General features: G+C 37.8%; 1 protein-coding gene across 3 annotated transcripts in view; it reads left to right on the top strand.

The window, feature by feature from the left end:
• Positions 1–11,661: 11,661 nt before the first annotated feature.
• Arnt (aryl hydrocarbon receptor nuclear translocator) overlaps positions 11,662–24,299 on the top strand; it is a 76,109-nt gene continuing 63,471 nt past the window's right edge. For all 3 annotated transcript variants that reach the window (XM_076861791.1, XM_076861790.1, XM_076861789.1), the window contains exon 1: positions 11,662–11,822. In XM_076861791.1, coding sequence (XP_076717906.1) covers positions 11,798–11,822 — 25 coding nt within the window. In that variant the 5' untranslated portion in view covers positions 11,662–11,797. The remainder of the gene's footprint in view (positions 11,823–24,299) is intronic.

The raw sequence follows: 24,299 nt of genomic DNA, 5'->3' as shown, positions 1-24,299 counted from the left end.
AGGCTAAAATAGCTTTTTTTTTTTTTTTTTTTTTGACACATATGCTATCAAAAAAGGTAGATTCAAAATTTGCTTTTCAAAGTAAGACCTGTCCTAGAAATGTTTGTAAAAGTGACTTTAAAGTTCTTGTTTTCTTTGAGACAAGTAGCAGCATTGCTCAGGACTAGTGTGGGAGGAAAAGAAAGTGGGGCATGACTATTGATTTATGTTAAATCTGGTCCTGCTCAAGTAAAAAACAGAAAAGAGCATTTGTGAATCTTTAACAAAGTCACCTACTCTTTGACTTCCAAAAGGATCAATCACCTCTTCCTTTCCTTGTGTTCTTTTCCCTAATCTCTTCATTCTTTCCACCAAAGAGTACCAAATCATTTTTTTTAAATCACCCCCAAGCTAAAAAAGACCCAGCATTTCTCTCCTGGCCCTAAGTTTAGCCTAAAGGGAGAAGTTGATGAAGAAACACAATAATGAATCTTACTATAATTCCTAAAATCAAAGACAGTCTTTGACTAATAGGACTAATCAAGGTGTTTCCCCAATTTACCTTGAAAAGAGACCCTAGCCAAGACCATCCCTCTCAGATGCAAGTTTCACTTTTCCAAAAAAGCTATGACAAAACAAAGCTCTTTACTCCTCCCAGTCATTTCCCTCGTGTCGCCCCAGCTCAGAGGAAGATGCCATTAAACTCCGGATTGTTGGGATTTTTCCCAGGTGGAAACAACACCAGGAAGTCATACAGGGTCGTCATTTACCTTTTGAGAGAGAGCTGTCCTAGGCTGGATTTGGCTGTTGCCAGGGCAGTCTCCTCCTACTCAAGCACATCTCTTGGCAGCTTTTCCTCTCTTTATCAACCCCCTGGTGCAAAAGAGGTTGGTGGCTCTCTCTCTTCCGACTCCCACGCTGAACTCAGAAGCTTCATGAATAGTTTAAAACAGGATCAACTTTCAGGCACTCCCATCCTGGGTGAGAAAATGATCCCACTAGATTAAATTGGAGCCTAGATGGGTGGAGGAATATTTCCACAACTCTGCCAGGGCCAGGACAGCCACAGTTAACAACTCAGGTAGTACCTTCTGGGCATGATCACACTGGTGGTAGAGGATGGATCAGCAGCCAGCTTTTGGCCTATGCAATGGGTCTCTGAATTAATAGCTCACCTCAGAACTTGCTAGAAATGCAAATTCTTGGATCCCAATCTCAGCCTTAATGAATAAGAAATCTTAGGGGTGTTGGTGTTTGGGTTTTAACCAATTCCTCTATATGATGTGATATATGCTCAAATTTGAAAACTACTTGTCAACAGGATCAGTAAAGCTTTAAAATCTTTGCCACTTTTCATCTAAAATATTTACTGGGGACATTTGGATCAGAAAAGTCAAAATTATTTCACTTAGCTTAGTCATTGTACATGTTCATAAATATTTCTAATGCAAAATTTACCACTGTTTTCTAAAGTTTTTTTATTCTTTTTTTTAGGTGTAGCTGGACATAATAACTTTATTTGTTTATTTTATGTGGTGCTGAGGATCAAACCCAGTGCCTCTCATGTTCTAAGCAAGTGCTCTACCACTGAGCCACAATCTTAGCCCTCTAAAGGGTTTTATTTATTTTCTACTTTTGGGTTCCAGGGATTGAATCCAGGAGTGTTTAACCACTGAGCAACATCTCCAGCTCTTTTATTTTTTATTTTGAGACAGGATCTTGCTAAGTTGCTTAGGGCCTTACTAAGTTGCTGAGACTGGTCTCAAATTTGAGATCCTCCTGCTTCAGCCTCCAGAGTCACTGGGATTAGAGGTATGCACCATTGCACATGGCTGTTAAAATTATTATTATATTTTTAGTTGTAGTTGGACACAATACCTTTGTTTTATTTATTTATTTTAAATATATATTTTTTAGTTGTAATTGAACACAATGCCTTTATTTTATTTATTTTTATGTGGTGCTGAGGATTGAACCCAGTGCCTTGCACATGCTAGGAGAGTGCTCTACTACTGAACCACAACCCCAGTGCCTTGTGGAAATGTTTTTGTGGGATAAATTTTTCAAAATATTGGGGCTGGGGATGTGGTCAAGCGGTAGCGCTCACCTGGCATGTGTGCGGCAGAGGTTCGATCCTCAGCACCACATACAATGATGTTGTGTCCGCCGAAAACTAAAAAAAAAAAAAAAAAAAAAAAAAAGCAATTTAAAATTCTCTCTCTCTCTCAAAAAAAATTTTTTTTTCAAAATATTAAAACTATAAATGCTAGGTTATAGGACCTGCATATTTAGAATTTTAATAGGTACTTCCAAATAAATACTAAGAAGGTTATCATAATTTACACTCCCATAAATAGGCATGAAAATGTCTTTTTTTTGTAGTTTCATTATTAGAGGTCACTATTAATCTCTGAAATATTCATTTACCTAATAGGCTAAAAATAATATCTGCTTTTTAAAAATTGTATTTCTCTAACTATAATAATGTTGAGTCTCTATTGTTTGTACATTTTTTTGCATGTTGCTTCACCTATCCTTTCACTATTTGATAGGGTTTATTAATATATAATATAATATATAATATGTATTTTATATATATATATTTGTGTGTGTGTGTGTGTGTGTGTGTGGTATTGGCTATTGAACCCAGGGCCCTATGCATGCAAGCCAAGCACTCTACCAACTGAGCTATGCCCCAGCCCAAGCCCACTCTCTTGATTTTGAACCTGCTTTCTATCAATGTCAGCATCCAGAATTAAACCTTTCTTCTCAGCTCATTAATTTCTGTCTTCACTGGTTTCCCAGGCCACTTTCATCCCCTTCCAAAGACTTTTAAATTGTGCTGCTCCTGCGGTTCTAGAACCTTCCGTCCCTAAGATACTGATCTCATTTGTCTATTTGTCACCAATTCTGGGAAAATGGCTGTGTTTGCTCTCTTTCACAGTTCTCAGAACTGATAGAGAAAGGAATAACAATGCTCCACAGTTTCATGAACGTGTATGCCTTTTAACTTTGGGAGCATTTGACGATCTTGGCCTTTTGTTCATACCTAGTTGATTACCCACATTGAATTTCCTAAACTCTAGAGCTGCACCCAACTCCATTTCTACATTATTCTCACCAGAAGTTTCACCAACTCTTTGAGAACCAAAGTCATCACAGGTGAGTTAAACTTTCTTTTCCTCCACTTCAAAATGTCTATATTTAATTAGTAAAAAAATTGCCTTGGTTTTCTGAGGATAAACGTAGTCATAATCTTATCTCCTTTATCTCCCTGTGTTCTCAGACACATACATCATGCCCGGCAGACACATACATATTCTTGCATATTTATTTATTATAATTATTATTTTTGTATTGGGGATTGAACCCAGAGGTGCTTTAGCACCAAGCTACATCCCCAGCCCTTTATAAAATTTTTTATTTTGAGCCAGTCGTGGTCCCGCATGCCTTTAATCCTAGCAGCTGGGGAGGGCGAGGCAGGAGGATTGGGAGTTCATAGCCAGCCTCAACAATTTAGTGAGGCATTTAGCAACTCTGTGAGACCCTGTCTCTAAATAAAATATAAAAAAGGGCTGTGGATGTGGCTCAGTGATTCAGCACATCCCTGGGCTCAATACTCAGTACTAATATATATATATATATATATTTATATTTTTATATATATAAAATATATATATAAAATATATATATATATATATATATATATATATATATTTTTTTTTTTTTTTTAAATTTTGAGACAGGGTCTCACTAACTTGCTTAGGGCCTTGCTAAATTGTTGAGGCTGACCTTGAATTTGAAATCCTCCTGCCTCAGGCTTCCAAACTGCTGGGATTACAGGTGTGTACCACTATGTCCAGTGTCTTACATTTTTAATTTGTCCCTTTCCACAAGCTCAGTCTATAGACATAGTTTACTGTTTCTACCTCACCCTATCTCTACCCCCAGATATCATTTAATTACTTGCTATTCATTGTCATGCCTCTTGCAAAACTGATCTATTATAACCAGCAGCCTCTACTTATTTACCCAATAGCATCAGATTTCCAGTTCTTAGATTTACTTATCTATCCTGATTTTCCTTAGATTCTCTGAATATATGATGTTGTTGCCCAAACAATTTTTTTTAAAGAGAGAGAGAGAGAGAGAGAATGAGAGAGAGAGAGAATTTCAATATTTATTTTTCAGTTTTCGGCGGACACAACATCTTTGTTTGTATGTGGTGCTGAGGATCGAACCTGGGCCACACGGATGCCAGGCAAGCCACATCCCCAGCCCCTGCCCAAACTATTTTATCTTGAAATTCCTTTGACTTCTATTGTCTGATTCTTGCTAGGTTATCTCTTACCTTCTTCCATAATCTAAACTAGGCTTTTTTTTTTTTTTTTTTTTTTTTTTTAGGTATTCTTTTCCTCATTGCCCTTTTTTTTTTTTTTTTTAAATCTCCTTTTTCATTGTTTTGTTATTTATTTATTTGTGATGTTAAGGATTGAACCCAGGGTCTCAATGCATGCCCAGACAAGCATGAGTAACTGAGTAACATCCCCAGCCCTTTTTCTTTCTTTTTAAAAATCCTTTTTCTTATCTCTTTTAACTTTGGTTCTGACATTCTTTGCAGTGATAAGTCTCTTACAATTGATGCACATGTTTTGGTCGAGAGGTGGGTTCTAGTGGATTTCCTGATTCTGTTTTTTTCTCCCCCAAATAGCTTAAATTGGTGTTCCTTAAAATTTTATCCTCCAAAAGTAGAGTTGTCAGATTAAAATATAAAAATTCTTTAGTGCAAATTGTCCTATGCAACATTCAAAACATACTAAACAGTGGTACATATACACAATATTACTCAGGCATAAAAAAATGAAATTATGACATTTGCTGGTAAATTGATAGAACTGGAGAGACTATTATGCTAAGTGAAATAAGCTAATCCCCCCAAACCAAAAGCCAAATGTTCTCTCTGATATGTGAATGCTGACTCACAACAAGTGGGAGGGGGGAAGTTCTCTGGAATGGACAAGAGGGAGTGGGGAGAAGGGAAGGGAGATGGGAATGGGAAAGACAGTGGAATGAATCGGACATTCCTTTCCTATGTTCATATGAGAGTACACAACCAGTGTACCTCCATATCATGTACAACCACAAGAAGGAAAGTTATACTCCATGTATGTTTGAGATGCCAAAATACATTCTACTGTCATGTATAACTAAAAAGAACAAACAAACAAACAAAAGAGAGGCAACACCTTTTCTCAGTTAGCCTCTCTGAGCAACACTGGAAGGAAGAGGTATAGGTAAATTAAAAGAAGTTGTAACAAATGAAAAACAAAAAAACTAAATAATTATTTGTTGTTAATCCTAAAAAATTGATCTGTCCTGTGAGATTTATTGGCTAAACCTGGCAATTCTATCCAGGGATATGTAGTAAAACTTGGGCACATCTGCATATTACAGTTCTAAATAAATAAAAAATGGGTTTGCCATGGGCATGTAACTCAGTAATAGAGTGCTTGTCTTACATGTGTGAGATCCTTGGTTCAATTCTATGTGGGGGGAGGGGGAGAAGGAAAGACTATGGTTTACCATAATAAAGATAATAAAATTTATATAATTTTAAAATTTTAGTAGTAATATTAACTTTATTTATTTATTTATTTATTTTTATGTGGTACTGAGGATCGAACCCAGGGCCTGGCATGTGCAAGGCAAGCGCTCTACTGCTGAGCCATAACCCCAGCCCAATATTAACTTTTTAAACTGAAAACATGTGATGGGTGGAACATGCCGGTAATCCCAGCAATTCTGAAGGCTAAAGCAGGAGGATTGCAAATTTGAGGCCATTCTCAGGAATGGGGATGTAGCTCACTGGTAAAATGTCCCTGGGTTCAATCTCCCAATACCAATAAATAAGTAAATAAATAAATGAATAAATAAATAAATAAATAAATAATCATGTGTTATGAAATAATAAACTTCGTGGTCAAGGTATCTGCATCATAATTATAGTGTGGTCTTACAAAATCCTGAATTTCTTTTTTTTTCAGTGGTAGGAATTGAATCCAGTTCTTAGTGCATGCTAGGCAAGCACTCTTTCATCTGATACTTTGTTCATAACATTAATACTTTGTTCATAACATAATCATGGCTTTGTGATTCACCATCTTCAGTGGAACTGCCATTAACATGCAGATTTTCAAAAAACTCTTATGTGGAAGCCCTTTGTTCCCAAGGTTGTTGAACCTTCTGATAAAAGAAATAGAAAATGTAGACATCTTTCAGAATAAGGTAGGCATTCTTCCTGATTAGCTAAGACTGATTTTTTTTTTTAATGTCTCATAGTGAATGAGACACTTAATCTTTTTTTTTTTTTAAGAGAGAGTGGAGAGAGTGAGAGAAAGAGAAAATTTTTTAAATATTTAATTATTTATTTTTTTAAGTTTTCGGCGGACACAACATCTTTGTCTGTAAGTGGTGCTGAGGATCAGCTCAGCTGATCCTCGAACCCAGGCCACACGCATGCCAGACGAGCGTGCTACCGCTTGAGCCACATCCCCAGTCCTAAGACTGATTTTTGGTGGCAAGCAATTGGAAGGTAGATGTGCTTTGTCTGAGAAAAGCATTAGGAGTCTAGACACACACATCTTTCCCCCCGCCCCCCTTCCCCTGGTGCTGTGGATTGAACCCAGAACCTTGTAGACATTAAGCCACACTTCATCTTCTGTTGGGACTTGTATTGGTTGTCTGACCCATTACTTCAACAAGCCAGAAAACAAGTCATTGTGCATGGGTTAATTAAAAAAAAAAAACAAAACACTAAAAAGTAATCATAATGGGCTGAGGATATATGTAGCAGAGTGATCACTCAAGGGCAGAGTGATTGCCTAGCACAAGTGAGACCCTGGGTTTGATCTCCAGCGCATGCGTGCGCACACACACACACACACACAAAAAAAAAAAAAAGAAAGAAAACAAGAACAAAAAAACACAGCAATAATAACAATAACAAAACAACCATGGTTTGTATATTAGTCAGCTTTCTATTGCTTTGACATAATATCTGAGAAGATCAAATTAAAAGGAGGAAAGGTTTATTCTGACTCATGGTTTCAAAGGTTCAGTTCATGGTAAGTTGGCCCCATTGCTTTAGGTCTGTGGTGGGGAGTGAGTGGTGGTGTAAAGCTGTTCGTCTCAAGGTGGCAAAGAGTGAGAGAGTAGGAGCCTGGGTCCCACTATCCCTTTCATGGCCATATCTCTGGTGACCTAACTTCCTTCCAGTTGAGTCCTCACCAGCTCCCAAGAGTGCCATCAGCTAGGGACCAAGCCTTTAACACATGAGCCTTTGGGTGACATGTTAGATCCAAACCATAACACATGGCATTTAGAACTTGAAGTTATAAGCTCAAGTTAATGAAAATATTGCTCAGATAAGCTATTTGAGCAAGTACACTTGAAACAATAAAAATAGTTTCTGTTAGTATTATTTACATAAAAGAAGGAACTTTCCTTTAGTCATTATTAAAAATAACTGTATCTGCAACTTACCTATTCCTGGTATCTATACTTCATTGTGAAAAAATACCTATCTACCTACATATTCTCAAATATTTTGCTCACTGGCTACTATTTTACTATATTTATGGTTTGTACTAATTTGTTCTATGTTGAATCAAAATTTAGGAAAAAGATTTCTTATAGGAACAAGATATTTTCTGCATTAAAATACAACTCCATCAGTTTTGATCCCAAGATGACTTTTTCAGACTGCCAACAAAGTAATTCTTAACTAAATGAAAAATGTAATTTTCTGTAACTTGATCCCCCCCACCCCGCCCCGCCCCGCCCCAGTGCCAGGATCTTGCACATACTAGGTAAGAGCTCTACCACTGAGGATCCAGGAACTTGCACATACTAGGTAAGAAATCTACCACTGAGCTATATCCTCAGCCCTTTTAAAATTTGAGACTGATTCTGGTTAATTTGCCTGACTAGTCTCAAACTTGTGATCCTCCTGGCTCAGCCTCCAAGTAGTTGGGATTATGGGAGTGTACCACCAAATTCACTGTAACTTGAATTTTTTTAATGATAAACTAAGTAGGAAGTTTCAGGGCATTTCTTCTCATGTATTGCATAAAATGGATGACTGCAAATTATGGATTTCTTTTTAACCCCCACTTTGGCACCAAGGAATTGAACCCAGGAGTGTTTAACTACTGAGCCAATCTCCAGCACTTTTTATATTTTATTTTGAAACAGTCTTGCTAAGTTGCTCAATGCCTTGTTAAGTTGCTGAGGCTGGCTTTGAACTTGTCATCCTCCTGCCTCGGCCTTGAGAGCTGCTGAGATTACAGGTGTGTGCCACCCCGCCTGGCTGATATTTTGTCTTAGAGTTAAAAATCAAGGTTTTGCAATCTTACCATCTGCGATGGAACTGCCATCATATTGTATACAGTGGTGTCCACTCCTAATGTAAACATCTGTTAGCAGGCACAGTGCTGATATTGACCTTTCACGGTATATACCCTGATTCTGTGTAATGTTTAATAAAGAATTTTACCAATAGCTTGTTATACTTTTTTTAAGCTAAATATTTGTTTTTAACTTGTAGCTATTTGAACAAATATCTCTGTAACAAAATGACTTCTACCAACTTTTTTTTTTTTCTATAAAGAATGTAAACTTTATCTCTTTTATCCAGAAAATTCATTCATGTCATGTTAGGAAACATCGTTTTGCATTTTTTTCTGAGAAAATAAATTTTACTCAGTAGAGAAGTTGTATTACATTTTGTTTAAAAAATGTCTTGGACAATAAAAAAAATGTCTTGGAAGCATCAATGGTTTGCTTTTTATTTATTTATTTATTAAAAAAATTTTTTAGTTGTAGATGGACACAATACCTTTATTTTATTAATTTATTTGGTACTGAGGATTGAATCCAGTGCCCCTGCATGCAAGGCACACACGCTACCACTGAGCCACAACCCCAGGCCCAATGGTTTGCTTTTTAAATTGGTGCTTTAAAATTATGCATAAGCCCGGTGCGATGGCACACACCTGTAACCCCAGTGGCTCAGGAAGCTGAGGCAGGAGGATTGCCAGCCTCAGCAATGGCAAGGTGCTTAGAACTCAGTGAAACCCTGTCTCTAAATTAAAAAAATACAAAATAGGGCTAGGGGTGTGGCTCAGCAGTCAATTGCTCCTCACTTGTACCTCACTCCCAAATTATACATAATAGTGGAAACGGTTATATTTGCACATACACAGAACATAATTTGATCACTCTCATTCCTCTATACCCTCTATTTTCCCTCCCCTATGCCCACCCACTTATGCTTCAATGGTTTTTCACATCATTGACTGACAAATTTTTCTAATAGGGAAAGTGCAGCAGGCAAAGGACAAATGGATTGATTGCTAGTCCAATAAAATCCAATTGTTAGATATTTATAGTTGTACTTCTTAGTTACCTTAAAATTTTTGGCTGCTTTCATGATCTTACCACATTTATTTTTTTCTAATATTTTTTGTTTGGGCTGGAGTTGTGGCTCAGCAATAGACACAATACCTTTATTTTATTTACTTATTTTTTGTAGTCCTGAGGATCAAAACCAGAGCCTCACATGTGCTAGGTGAGCGCTCTACCACTGAGCTACAACCCCAGCCTGAACTTACCATATTTAAGACACACTCATTCACATTCTATATCTGCACTGGAGTCTTGCTTAATTAAATTCAATTGTAATTAATTTTTTTTTAGATGGACACAATACCTTTATTTTATTTGTTTTGATTTTTATGTGGTGCCGGGGATCGAACCCAGCGCCTCAAGCATGCTAGGCAAGTGCTCTACCAATGAGCCACAACGCCAGCCCTTCAATTACAATTTTGGTGTTTTTTTTTTTTTTTTTTTTTTTTGGTCTTTTTTGGAACTGAGGGTTGAATCCAGGGCTTTGCTAATGCAAGGAAGTTGCTTTGCCACTGAGCTACATCCCAGCTCACCCTCCCCCCCCAATTGTAATTTTCAATTGAAGTACTTAACTTTTTTCATAATATTTCTATGCCTTAGTGTACTTCTTTCCATATTTTTATTTTTGTAGGTATTGGAGATTGAATCTAGGGGCACTTTACCACTGAGATATACCCCTAACTCTTTTTCTTTGGAGACAGGGTCTTAGTTATTATGTAGGCTGGCCTGGAGCTTGCGATCCTCCTGCCTCAGCCTTTCCAGTTGCATGCACCACTGAACCTATCTAAGTGGATGACTTTTTTTTTTTTCCTATTTGGTAAATTAGAAATATAACAACAAATGGTAACAAAGAAAATTAAATTTTAATATTTATTTTTTAGTTCTCGGTGGACACAACATCTTTCTTTGAACATCTTTGTTTGTACGTGGTACTGAGGATCGAACCCGGGCTGAACGCACGCCAGGCGAGCGCACTACCACTTGAGCCACATCCCCAGCCCAGAAAATTAAATTTTAACAAATGTAACCCATATGCAAAGTATTCTAAAATGTATTGGCTTTTAGCTAAATGAGATAAATGAATCAATGTAATCTTTATAGTACTCATAAGAATAGCATAATCGCGGGGCAGGGGTTGTGGCTCAGTGGTAGAGTGCCTGCCTCATACATGGGTTCCATCCTCAGCACCACATAAAAAAACATCTAAATAAAGTATTGTGTCCATGTACAACTAAAAAAAAAAAAATTAAAAAAGAATAGCATTACAGGATTTTTGTTAAAATTCTAATTAAATTCATATTAAACAATTTGTGAAGATACATGAAAAGGTAGTAGTACCCCCTAGTGCTAAATCTGTAGAGCTCAGAACAGGGGGATAGGTGGAAAAGGTTTCTAGTCTCAGACTCCTTTATTTTGCCTCCCACACCACTACTGGATTTACTTGCTGGATGTCCCTTGATTAACCTCTTTGTTTCTATTTCCTTAGCTGCAAAATGAAAATAACAGTAGAACAGACCTCATAGTGTAGTTGTAAGAATTAAATGAGAAAATAGATATAAGTAGTCTAAAGTGCTCAGTGCTTCCTATTACTAGAAAATCAATCTGTGCAGTCAGCATGTGATCACTTCCTAACTGAAAACCTGTCACTTTGTTCCTATTATTGACCAAAGGATGTTATTCTATTCACCTTAATCAAAAATAACTTCTTCAATGCCTCTGGTTTGGGCTGTCACTATCTCCTTTACCAGATCATAATTGCCCAGATCCTTTTACCCTACCAGATCCATTAGAAGTCTTTCAAAAATTAGTTATTGAACTTTTTTCCACTAGAGGACAAGCCACCTTGTGAAGTATTAGAACACCTAAAGAAGATTTACGAAATAAATAGTCCGCAGGGGAATACCCGGTCGAACTGACTACCAAGTCAAAACTTTTTAGTGAAATGCCGATTTTTCATTGCTTTTCACTGACGTCAACTGGTCACCGACCTCCCTCTGACGCAAAAAAGGCGTGTTTAGGGAGACAGCTGGACTTCTTCCTCGCCCTGCCTTCCAGGGACCGGCAGGCGCCGTCCCCAGCCCTGCCCGCTAGCCACTTTGGACACCATTGGTCCGCTTTCCCAGAGAGGCCGGCTGCAGTATGGCCCCGCCCATCAGTGGGCGGGGCCTCTCCTCCCCGGGGCCGGGGCGGTGGGGGTTGCTGCGTCCGCCATCTTGGGTTCCGCGGTAGCGGTGGCGGCAGGGGGGCGCCGCTTCTGGGGAGTGGCTCTTCTCTCCCCTCCCTCCTCCGGCTCGGTGGCGGCAGCTCCTCCCACTAGGGGGGTGGGTGGCGCGGCGGCGGTGGCATCTAGGCCATGGCGGCGACTACTGCTAACCCCGGTGAGGAGACGGAGGACTGGGGCTCCCCTCAAGGGGGAGGGGCCGAGGGGCTGACGACTGAGGAGACCCGGGGCTGCGCGGCGGTGGCGGGGCTGACGGCGCGGGGGCGGGCGGGGCACTGGGCGGTGGGGGAGGGGTGCCATGGGGGAGGGCCGGGCCCCGGGGACCGGGGAGTCCTAACGGGAATTGGGGGTCCGCTGAGTGAGAGTGGCCGCGGCGGCCGGGCAGCCGGCCTCCTCTCGGGCGACGTGCCGGTGTGTGCTGAGGTCGTCTGTCACCCTGCGCCGGCGGCAGCTGCCTGGGGCCGGCTCCGTGGGCGCCGTGGCTGCGCTTACTTCCAGAGTAGTTGGGTTCATAAACACCGGACCACGTTGCTGTTGAGCTGAGGCGTTGCTTTTGGAGTTTAGTTTTCATTTTAAAATTTAAAATTCTTGACGATCTACTCAGGGGTCTCTAGGCTTTCCCTCCCACCACCACCCCGGGCTGTATTTTGAGATTTTCTTTTTAAGTGTTAGGAGGGCCTGTGCTGAGGGCAGAGGTTTGGGTAATGGTGGGGGTTCGGGACCCCAGGTTTAAACTTTATCAGAACTAGGTTGAGACGGTTCCCATTCTTTCAGAAAAAGTTTAGTTCCTTGACGTTTCTCAGTGAACATTAATTAAAGTCTCACCGGCTACGTCTAAGACGTGGAGTAGGTTGTAATGCATATCTAGAGAGTTCAAATCTTCTAATTTTTACTTCTAATCCTCTTTTCGCTATATTACAGTTATTTCTCCCTAGGAAATTTTTTTTTTCAATATCCTTGGTCATTGTCTTGCAAAGTAAAATATATCCTTTCCCAGAAATCTTTTTTTTTTTTTTTTTGATCGGGTGTGTTACACCATAAACTGACGCCCGAAAATCAAAAGTTCCAGGTTAGCTTCACAATTTATTTTATTTTGTCTCAAAAAAAAAAAAAAAAAAAAAAGTGGAGTGGGGAATGGAAGAGGAAGAATTCCTTGCTGTCATTCACTGTTGAAATTTAAATTTGAATTTCTCTCTGTCTCTGAAAGGCAGGTTTTGATACTAAAATTGAAATCACCTGAAATTTACTGTCTTTTTCACAATGCTTCTGGGAGCAGAGCTATTTTTCAAAAATATTTTTTTAGTTGTAAATGGATCTTATATTTATTTATTTATATGCAGTGCGCTGAGGATTGAACCTAGTGCCTTACACATGCCAGGCAAGTGCTCTACCACTGAGCCACAACTCCAGCCCCCAGAAGAGAACTATTTTAAGATGTTGATATGTCACACATCAATATTAACATTTTAATCTTCAAAAATTTTTTACGGAAAAGGGCAATAAAATTAATGGCTAAAATTCTCTTGAAGAAAGTGCTGAGTGATGGAGTAAAACTATTACAATTGGCAAAATGCTGTTAGGGACACCTGACCTTGGAGTGAAATAACTTATCTGTGAACTAGGGAGCAAATAAGCAAGATTTTAAATTGATCACACATTGCAAAATTCTTATATAACCCTAGTCAAATTGCAAAGCATTTCTCTTATTAAGAAGTGGCCTGGATAAACAAGTCTTAGTGCATATGTCAGAAGCATTTTTCCAGCTGTGTGGGTGTGGTTGCTTTATTTTGTTTTGTTTTTTTTTTAAACAACACTTACCAGAATGACAGTCTCTTGATGGTATTTTCATTAGCTGACCAATATCAGCTTAAATTTCTAATCAGAAAATAACATTTTTTGATTCAGGACCCTTTGTTAATGAAACAGATGATTTTATTTATTGTTTTTTGCTTGTGTATGCAATTTTTAGATGTTTCTCTTTAATTTTTTTTTTTTTAGTTGTAGGTGGACACAATGCGTTTATTTTATTTATTTATTTTTATGTGATGCTGAGTATCAAACCCAGTGCCTTACATGTATGAGGCCAGCACTCTACCACTGAGCTACAACCCCAGCCCTTAGATGTTGCTTTTGATGTTAAAAGATTCTTCTATCTCTTCTAAGTTTATCAATCCCACAGTCAGTACATGATAATTAAATAAGAAAATGTATTTTTTCTTCATTTTTCCCTTTACCCCTTTCTATCAAAAGGAAGATCATAGATGTGTAATGGTTGGGGTTCGCGACATATCTTTGGTCCAGAACGCCAGGTTTAAACTTTATCAGAACTAGGTTGAGACAGTTCCCATTCTTTCAGAAAAAGTTTAGTTCCTTGAGGTTTCTCAGTGAACATTAATTAAATTCTTGCCGGCCACGTCTAAGACATGGAGTAGGTTGTAATGCATATCTAGAGAGTTCAAATCTTCTAATTTTTACTTCCAATCCTCTTTTTGCTATATTACAGTTAATTCTCCCTAGGAAATAACTAGATGACTTTGGTAGCTTGTTGAATTTTGGAAAATGAGATCCATGAATGGACGGACATAGGGTAGAAATGTACTGTGTTCAGTGAAAAGAAAGTAAATGATTTTTTGGTCAGAATCCCTTGCTGCAACATACCTTCTTACCTTAGAATCATTTTAGGGACCAAGAAAATAATCCTATTTTTTGAAAACTTTCTACTTTGTATTTTTGCTGGAGTTGAATACTGGTTGTTTCCCTATAGTCCTTGTTAGTTCTGTCTTATATGTTTTCAAAAGATTTTTTTTTTTAATTCACTTTTCAGCTGGGTGCAGTGGTACATTTCTGTAATACCAGCGGCTGGGGAGGCTGAGGCAGGAGGATCGATAGTTCAAAGCCAGACTCAGCAAAACTCAGTGAGACCCTGTCTCTAAATAAGATACAAAATAGGGCTGGGGATGTGGCTCAGTGGTGGAGTGCTCCTGAGTTCAATATCTGGTAACACTCCCCGGCCAAAAAAAAAAAAAAAAAAAAAAGAATTCACTTTTCTCTTAAGCTTTATTTAAGTTAATCTTTATTTAGGGTTAATAACAACATTTCATCATGGTAATTGTACTTATTCTGATTTATTTAATATTTAAAGTGCTGGAACTTGAACCCAGGGCTTTGTGCATAATAGGCAAGAGCTCAACCGCTGAGCCACATTCCCAACCCACTTATTCTGATTTAAAGACTGCTGGTGGCAGTCTTTCTTCAAGGGACCTGGTTCTTCATCTTTATCATATCTCAATATGGTGTTGGATCAGAAGAGTATGATATATTTTGTAGTTTGTTGTGTTGCAGTGATAGTTCTAAGATGATGATGATGATGACTTTTTTGTCTGTATGAATTGGTAATTCTTCATATTTTATTATTCATTAGTTCTACTTACTAGTGGCAAATAGTCTTTCTTATGTATAGATTGCTAACAATTTTGAGGAACACTTTAAAAAAATTTAAAAATATTTTTAGCTCTAGATGGACATGATATCTATTTTTTTAATGTGGTGCTAAGAATTGAACCGAGGCCCTCACACATGCTAGACAAGTGCTCTACCACCGAGCCACAACCCTGCCCAAATTTATTCCTTTTTAAAAAAATGTTACTTTAAAATTTTTTATTCTTTTTAGTTATACATGACAGTTGAGTGTATTTTGATATTATACATACATGGAGTGTGACTTCCTATTCTTGCGGTTGTATGTGATGTAGAGTTTTTCATATATGAACATAGGAAAGTTATGTCTAATTTGAGGAACACTTTTAAAATTGGATGTGCAATTTGTAATGCACCAAAGGACTAGTTGGGAAAAGATTAGTTGTTTTTTTTTTTAATATTGTTTTAGTTGTTGATAGACCTTCATTTTATTTACTTATACACAGTGCTGAGAATTGAACCCTGTGCCTCACACATGCCAGGCAAGTGCGCTACCACTGAGCCCCAGCCCCAGCCTCAAGATTAGATTTTGATTTGATTTACAATTTAATATTCAAACATGAGATGGGAATTAGTTGGTAATGAGTGTAGGTTTTTCCTCTCTTGATTCTGTTATTCTCATTAGCAGAAAAGTCTTTGTGTTCTATTATGCACAGTTTATTGTAGATGGAAAATATAGTAGAAGGCAAAGGAGGAATGCTGTTTGGGTTTGTAAAGGCTGACATTTAGGAAAAAAAAATTCTTTTAATGTAATTCTCACCAGTATAATTATAGTTTTAAAAAGCACCAATTAACAAAATTCTTATCCATTACCTTTGTTTGCCTTTTTCAGATATAGGAAAATAGTCATTCAGGCAGCATAAAATTAAGATGTCAAGATACTTTTTAAGAGGATTGGGGATATAGCCCAGTGGGAGAGCACTGCCTAGCATGTGTGAAGCCTTGGGTTCAATCCCTAGTACTGCCAAAACAAGCAAAAACACCAAACTTTTAAAAATATATTAAATTGCAAAGACCATTCAAAAATTCATTAAGTGTATTTTACTAATTCAACAATTGAAATATAATTAACATTTTGAAAAGAAATCCCAATCTGCCTATCTTTTATGCAGTAGATTAGTGGTGGCATCCTGAATATTCTGTATTTTCTTAGAAATTAAGAAGTAGAGAGGGGCTGGGGATGTGGCTCAAGTGATAGTACGCTCGCCCAGCATGCGTGTGGCCCGGGTTTGATCCTCAGCACCACAAATAAAGATGTTGTGTCCGCCAAAAACTAAAAAAAAAAAAAAAAAAAAAAAAAAAAAAGTAGATACTTCAGCATTCTTGGAACTTTAGTTTTCTTGTTGCTTTGAAATAGTGGTCTCAGCTTAGTTTTTGGCATGCTATCCCCCCTCCGCATTCAAATAGTTTACTAAGAGATGAGAATAATATGTTGTTTTATGGGTATTTTGAGAAGGTGTTTGTGTTCTTTGTGTGGACCTTGAAAGCTTGTTTGGAGATTCTAATAGGGGAGGGCAGCTACTTGTATACTATCTATCTATCTATCTATTTATTTATATTTGTATATGACAGTGGAATCATACAATTCTTATTATACATATAGAGCACAATTTTTCTTATCTCTGGTTGTATACAAAGTATATTCACACCAATTCATGTCTTCATACCATACTCGTATACTCTTGACTGAAGAACAGTCCTCCTCTACCAGGGAAGGTTGTCCTCTTTGACCAAGCTGACAGCTTTGGTGGGATGCATTTGGAGTGGTGACAGAGGAAGGGAACACCCACCCAGCCAGCCAGATCAGTCGAGTCAACCCTGGGGATCGAGTCAACCCTGGGGATCGTGGGGTGACAGATGTTGTATCCAGATTGCCCTTACATCCTGTGTTTTCTGTGTGGATGACTTTCTTCTAAGGCAATAACAATAGGAATTTCAACAAGCCAAGTGGTAGTTGTTCTTCAAAAACTAAATTGCAGTAATCAAGAAAATGAAACCAGCTGAGAATGTAGCTTAGTGACTGAAGACTTGGCTAGCATGTGCAAGACCCTGGGTTCTATCCCAGTACAGCCAAAAAAAAAAAAAAAAAAGAAAAAAAGAAAAAAAAGAAATCCTTTATTCTTGAGTTAGGTCATAACATCTTGAAGTTGCTTAATTCCCAAATTAATAAAATTAAATCCTCCATTGTGGAAACTGTCTTTGGAGCCATCTTTTTCCCCCTTAGGCTAGTCAGAATATTTATTTTAAATGTTAATTCTCTAGCAATACAGTCCTATAAAGGGGTACAAGAGTAACAACAATTCTGTCCAATGTTTCTGTGGTTATGTAGTTTATTTCACTTACTTGTAACAATAAAAGAACACATTTAAGGCCCTTCTGAAAACCACATCTAATGATAGGTACTACTTGTAGTCCACCTGTTTTTAAGAATGCTGTCTCATATCATGGTGATTTCAGTAAGTAGACATCAGTGAATGAACTTTTGAGTTGGAAACAAGACAGTTCTCTCATTTTCAAACAAGATAGTTGTCAAATAAGACCATTATTTGGATCATAAGAAAACAAACCCAGGGGGCTGGGGATGTGGCTCAAGTGGTAACACGCTCGCCTGGCATGCGCGGGTCGCTGGGTTTGATTCTTAGCACCACATAAAAAATAAAATAAAGATGTTGGGGGGGCTGGGGTTGTGGCTTAAGTGGTAGCGCGCTCGCCTGGCATGCGTGCGGCCCGGGTTCGATCCTCAGCACCACATACAAACAAAGATGTTGTGTCTGCCAAAAACTAAAAAATAAATATTAAAATTCTCTCTCTCTCTCTCCTCCTCTCTCTCACACTCTCTCTTTAAAAAAAAAAAAAAAAAAAAGATGTCGGGTCCACCAAAAACTGAAAATTAAAAAATTCTTTCTCTCTCCCCACCCCTCTCTCTTAAAAAAAAAAAAAAAGAAAACAAATCCAGGGCTGGTACTGTGACTCATTGGTAAAGCACTTGCCTAGCACGTTTGAGGCCCTGGGTTCGATCCTCAGCACCATGTAAATAAATAAAATGAAGGTATTGTGTCCATCTACAAATAAAACAATATATTAAAAAAAAAAAAAGAAAAAGAAAACAAACCCAGAGAAAGGAATGGACACATTTATTAATTTCCTCTGTATGCCAGAGTACACTTTCCTATTTTGTTATTTAGTCTCTACATCAGAAACTTATCTCTGACTTTTTAGATAAATTCTCTTAATTTATGTCTTGCTTCGTCTTTTTTTCCTTTTGTATTTTTTCTGCACATTTTCACCGTAGTTTGAATGGACAAAGTAAGTTTTATGGCTTCAATAATGTAATTGGAATATAAGTTTAATGAGAGCACTTTTGCTTTACATATTCACCATAGTATGCCAATTCTTACAGTAATGTCTAGTATATAAGACCAGAGTGCAGTGCATGTTTGTGGATTAAATGAATGAATGTAAAACCCAACATTGGTGGTTTATTCTTTTTTTTTTTTTTTAAATAGTTGTACACGATACTTTTGTTTTTATTTTTATGTGGTGCTGAGGATCGAACTCAGGGCCTTGAACGTGCTAGGCAAGTGGTCTACCGCTGAGCCACAACCCCAGCCCTGTCCAATGTTTCTGTGGTTATTTATTTTACTTAGATGTAACAATAAAAGAACACATTTAAGGTCCTTCTGGAAACCACATCTAATGATAGGCACTATTTGTAGTCCTATCAACTTAGCAACTTAATGAAGTCTAGCAGGATCACATAGAGTTGCCCAGATTCTCATTAAGTTGCTAGGGCTGACCCTGTCTCATAATATAAATAAATAAATAAAATTAAATAAATTATTCTTTATGTTAATATGAAAATACTCTTTGAAGAAGGAACACTGATAAAACCATTGACATCAATAATTCATTTATAATACTTTAGTAACTATTATTAAAGTTTATTAATAGTATGATAGATGTTCCAAATGTATTATTTCAGTCCTCATATGTATTATTTCATTTAATTTAATGTTTTTTGGAGGTAAGGGGTTACTGGGGACTGAATTCAGTGCTTTACAACTGAGCTACATCCCCAGTCCTTTGTTTTGAGACATGTTCTCGCAGAGTTGCTCAGATTCTCATTAAATCGCTAGGGCTGACTTCACACTTGTGATCCTCCTGCCTCAGTCTCCCAAGTAAGTGGCTGGATTTATAGGCATATTCTCACTGCACCCAGCATAGTCAGCATATTTTTTTTTTTTTTTTTTTTTTTTTTTGTAGTGCTGGGGATTGAACCCAGGGCCTTGTGCATGCTAGGTAATTACTCTACCAACTAAGCTATGTCCCCAGCCCTAGTCAGCATTCTTAATTGCTAAATTACAAGACTTTTTAAATTATGTCTTGGTATTATTTACTACTGAGATGTACTACAATGGATAGCTTTTGAGAGGAAAAAGGAGGGCAGGGTATTGCTTTTTTTATTTTATTATTATTATTTTCAGTACTGCGGATTCGAACCCAGGAACTTGTGCATGCTAGGCAGGTTCTCTGCAACCATTGAGGTACATCCTGGTCCAGTATCACCTGTTTAGCTGATGAAGAAGATGAAATATCACATCAAGCAGCCTATAGGACAGTATTACTTGGGATGGAGAGAGAGTGCAGGGTACTGAACAAGGAGCTGAAGGAGTGCAGTTTCCTAAAATCTTTTGTGTAACTTTCTATGTTCTTTTCTCATAATTCTGTTTCAGCTCTTTCAATAACTTTTAGGGTTTATACTAGAATCCTTCTGAGTTCTTTTACTCCATAATTGAACTGTTTTGATGAGCTGGTTCTTGAAACTTAGTTTCAGAAACACTGTGCTTTGCCAGCTGTGATGGCACATGCCTGTAATCCCAGTGGCTCAGGAGCCTGAGGCAGGAAGATCACAAGTTTAACAACTTCGATCACCCCCCTCAGCAATTTAGTGGGCCTTGTCTCATAATATAAATAAATAAAGAAGAAATAAAGAAGGGAGCAAGGGCAGGGGCTGTAACTCCTCAGTGGTTGAGCACCCCTGGGTTCAATCCCTTGTACAAAAAGAAACCAGAAAGAAACACTTCATTGCTTGTTCTTTTTGACTGTCTGTACCCTTCTTTATCCCTTTTGCCTGTTCATTTTCATTTTCTTGCTCAGTATGCTTCTGTTATTATTCTGTCATTCCTTGGGCTAGAACTCCTAACTAGATAGTAAGCCAAGCAGCTTCCTTCATTTCTACCTGTTTGGTTACTTACTTGCCTTCTTTTTTAGTACCAGGGATTGATCCCAGTAGTGCTTAATGATTGAGCCCCAGCCCATATGTATGTATGCCTCAGCCTCCCAATCTGCTGGGGTTATAGTACCCCTGTGCCCGTCTACCTACCTGCCTTTTTAATTGCTGCTTGCCTTTCTACCTTGTTCAGCATTTACTTTTCTATATTTTTATCTATTTTAAACACATCTCTGTTTGAATAATGTTTAATGTACTACATAGTTCCTCATTAATATTTCCTTTAAAACTCGGCCCTTCCTAACTTTTCTGTATCTTTCCTAACTTTTCTGTATCTTTCATGACAAGTATAGATTTTCTAATTTCCCAAGCTGAACAAAGAGCAGTGTTTGTTTTCATCTTGGTTGATATCACATATATATTATTTAAAAATTTATTTTTTAGTCTGGGCATATAACTCAGTTGTTTTTTCCTAGACCAGAGAATCTTTGGTTTATGCTATCTGGGAAGTAAATCTTTTGGCACAGTGAGGAAGGGGCACTTGCTCAGGCCAGAAAGAATGGAGGATAGGATCAATCCACATCTCTCCTGAACACTGTGATTAATTCTCCTTTTAGCTTTCATTCTCACTGCCCTGCATACCCACTGGTACCTGGAACTCCCAGCTTTAGGGTTTAGGGAATTCTGTAGTGTAAATTAGGTTGGTTTTCTGCCTTTTCCATTGTTGTTTTAGAATTCAGTTCTTGTGGGTCTACTAAGGCAATGTTCTATTTGATCTCTAGTTTCAAACTTGACTGTTCCTCTTTCCATCCTTGTGGTTTTATGTCATAAATTCTTTCCTTTAAAAAAAAAAAAAAAAATATATATATATATATATATATATTTGTTGTATGTGTGAGGAGATGAGGGAGTAAAAGTAGATGCATATATTTAGTCTACTATCTTATTCAGAAATCACATAGTTTAAAATTTTAGCTGGGCGTGATGACACACGCCTGTAATATAAGTGCCTTGGGAGGCTGAGGCAGGAGGATTCCAAATTTGCGACCAACCTCCTCAAGTTTTGAGACTCTGTCTCAAAATAAAAAAAGGACTGGGGATGTAGGTTAGTGGTAAAATTTGATCCCTAGAATAAATGAAAGAATGAACAAATAAATAAAATTTATTTTAGAGGTATCTTTATCTTTTCATCTTGTCATTCTCATTTTGGCCTTTATTGCTTCATTTTTTATGAGTCTAATTCATCCACATACTTCTGTAATTTACATTTAAATCTTGTCACCACTAAAGTGTCAGATCTATAAGGGTTGGGATTTTTGTCTGTTCTATTTATTGATTTATCTCCAGGGCCTGTAATAGTACCTGAATAGTACCTGGCATAGTAGGCACAAATAAGTATGAGACCTTTCAGACTTTGGTTATGAATATATTAAAAATTATATTAATATACTTTTCTGTAATTTTGTTTTTGTTTGGTGCTGAGGATTGAGCCTTTATCACTGAGCTATAGCCTCAGTATTTTTCATTTTTTAATTTGAGACAGGGTCTTGCTGTGTTCCCAGGCTAGCCTCAAACTTGGGATTCTCCTGTCTGAGGCCTCTCAAGTTGCTAGGATTACAGCATGCACCACTATACCCAGCTGTAACTTGTTTTTGCCATGGTCATATATGTAGTGGATAACCTATCTCATTAATATAGAACAACTTGGAATTTTTTGTTTTTATTTTGTTTTTAGAGATGCAGTCTTGCTATGTTGCCTCAGGATGGACTCAAGCTTACAATCTTCCTTCCTCTGCCTTCTGTGTAGCTGTGATTATAAGTGCATGCCACCACACTTGTGTGGCGTGCGTGTGCATCTGTGTGTGTGTGTGTGTGTGTGTGTATTCCCCCCTGTACTGTGGATTGAACCCAGGGCCTCATGCATGGCAGATGCTCTACCACCGAGCTACATCCTCAGTCCTTTTTATTTTTTTAAGATAGGGTCTTAACTAAGTTGCCAAGGTTGACCTGGACGCAAGCTTGTGAACCTCCTACCTCTGCCTCCTGAGTAGCTGTGATTCCATGTGTGTCCACAGGCCTGACTTTTATTTTATGTATATATAAATATGTGCATATTTATTTAAAAAATTTTTATAGCAGAAAAATACACATAGTGAAATTTATCTTCCTAACCATTTTTAAATGTATAGTGTTTTGTTTTGGTTTTGGGTACTAGGGATTGAATTTAGGGGCACTTGACCACTGGGCCTCATCCATAACCCTATTTTGTATTTTATTTAAAGTGAGGGTCTTGGGCTGGAGATGTGGCTCCAGCGGTAGCGCGCTCGCCTGGCATGCGTGCGGCCCGGGTTCGATCCTCAGCACTACATACAAACAAAGATGTTGTGTCCGCCGAAAAATAAAATTTAAAAAAACCTGTCTCAAAATTAAAAAAAAAAAAAAATAAAGTGAGGGTCTGAGTTGCTTAGTGCCTCACTTTTGTTGAGGCTGGCTTTGAATTTGTGATCCTCCTGCCTCAGCCTCCTGAGCTGCTGGAATTACAGGCTGGCTGTAATCTATTGAGCCTGGCTGCAAGTATATAGTTTGATGGTACTGAATACACTTATATATCTGTACAACCATTACCACAGTTTACCTCCAGGTCTTTTTTCATCTGAAACTCATACCCATTAAACAGTAGCTCCCCATTCCTCCTTCTCCTAATCTCTGGCAACCACCATTCTGTTTTCTGTTTCTAGGAGTATGAATGATGTAGGTACCTCATATAAATGAAATCATACATTGTTTGTCCATTAGTAACTGGTTTGTTTCATTTAGCGTAATATCTTTAAGGTTCATCTATGTTGTTTATGTGTCAGAACTTCCTTTTTGAGGCTGAATGATGTTCAATTGTATGTCTAGACTACTTTCTCTTTATCCATTCATCTTCATCCCCATATTTGGGGTTTTGATACTATTTCTAAGAATTCTTTGCCAAATTCAATGTCATGAAGGTTTCCCTCTGTATTTTCTTCTCAGAGTTTTTAAATTTTTTCCTCTACCTTTAGGTATTTGATCCATTTTGATTCAGTTTTATTATATGGAGTAGGGTCATTTTATTATATGGAGTAGGGTCATTCTTTTGCATATCCAATTTTCTCCCCACTATTTGTTGAAAAGACTGGTCTTTTCTCATTGAATGATTGTGGCACCCTTGTTGAGAATTCATTGACCATATTTGTGAGGTGTTTTCCCTAGATTCCTTTCTTTGTTCTATTCCATTGATCTATATATTTGTCTTTATGTGAGCACCATACAGTTTTGATGATTGTAGCTTTACGATGCCTCATTATTTGGGGGGCATGTAGCTCAGCAGTAATGTTTATCTAGTATGTGTAAGGTCTGGGGTTGGATCCCAGTGCTGCAGAAAAAGAAAAAACAAAACCCCCCACACATACAAAATTACAGACATATCACTATTTTAATATTGGCATTTCAGTGTGTTCCCTCCCTTCTCCCTCTCTCTGTGTATCTTTCCTCTCTCTGGTGCTGGAGATCAAACCCGAGGCATGGTAGACTGAGCTACATCCCCAGCCTTTTAAGTATTCTCTATCCAGTATTAAAGTGAATATGTGTTAAAGATAATTATATGTGCTTTACTCTTGTATTAAAGACATGTATTTTGTGTTCAGCGTTTGGTACAGTTTGTTATAATTTGTAGGAAATTGTTTTTTCTTTTTCTTTTTTTTTTTTGGTACTGGGGATTGAACCTAGGGGCACTTTACTACTGAGCTAAATCCTCAGCCCTTTTTATTTTTTAAATTTTGAGACAGGGTCTCACAAAGTTACTTAGGGCCTTGCTAAATTGCTAAGGCTGGCTTCAAACTTGCAATCTTCCTTCCTCAGCCTCCTGAGTCACTGGATTATAGGTGTGTGCCACTATGTCCA

Source organism: Callospermophilus lateralis, chromosome 7 (genome assembly GCF_048772815.1).
Source record: "Callospermophilus lateralis isolate mCalLat2 chromosome 7, mCalLat2.hap1, whole genome shotgun sequence".
NCBI lineage: Eukaryota > Metazoa > Chordata > Mammalia > Rodentia > Sciuridae > Callospermophilus > Callospermophilus lateralis.
This window is presented reverse-complemented; position numbering and strand designations above follow the sequence as displayed.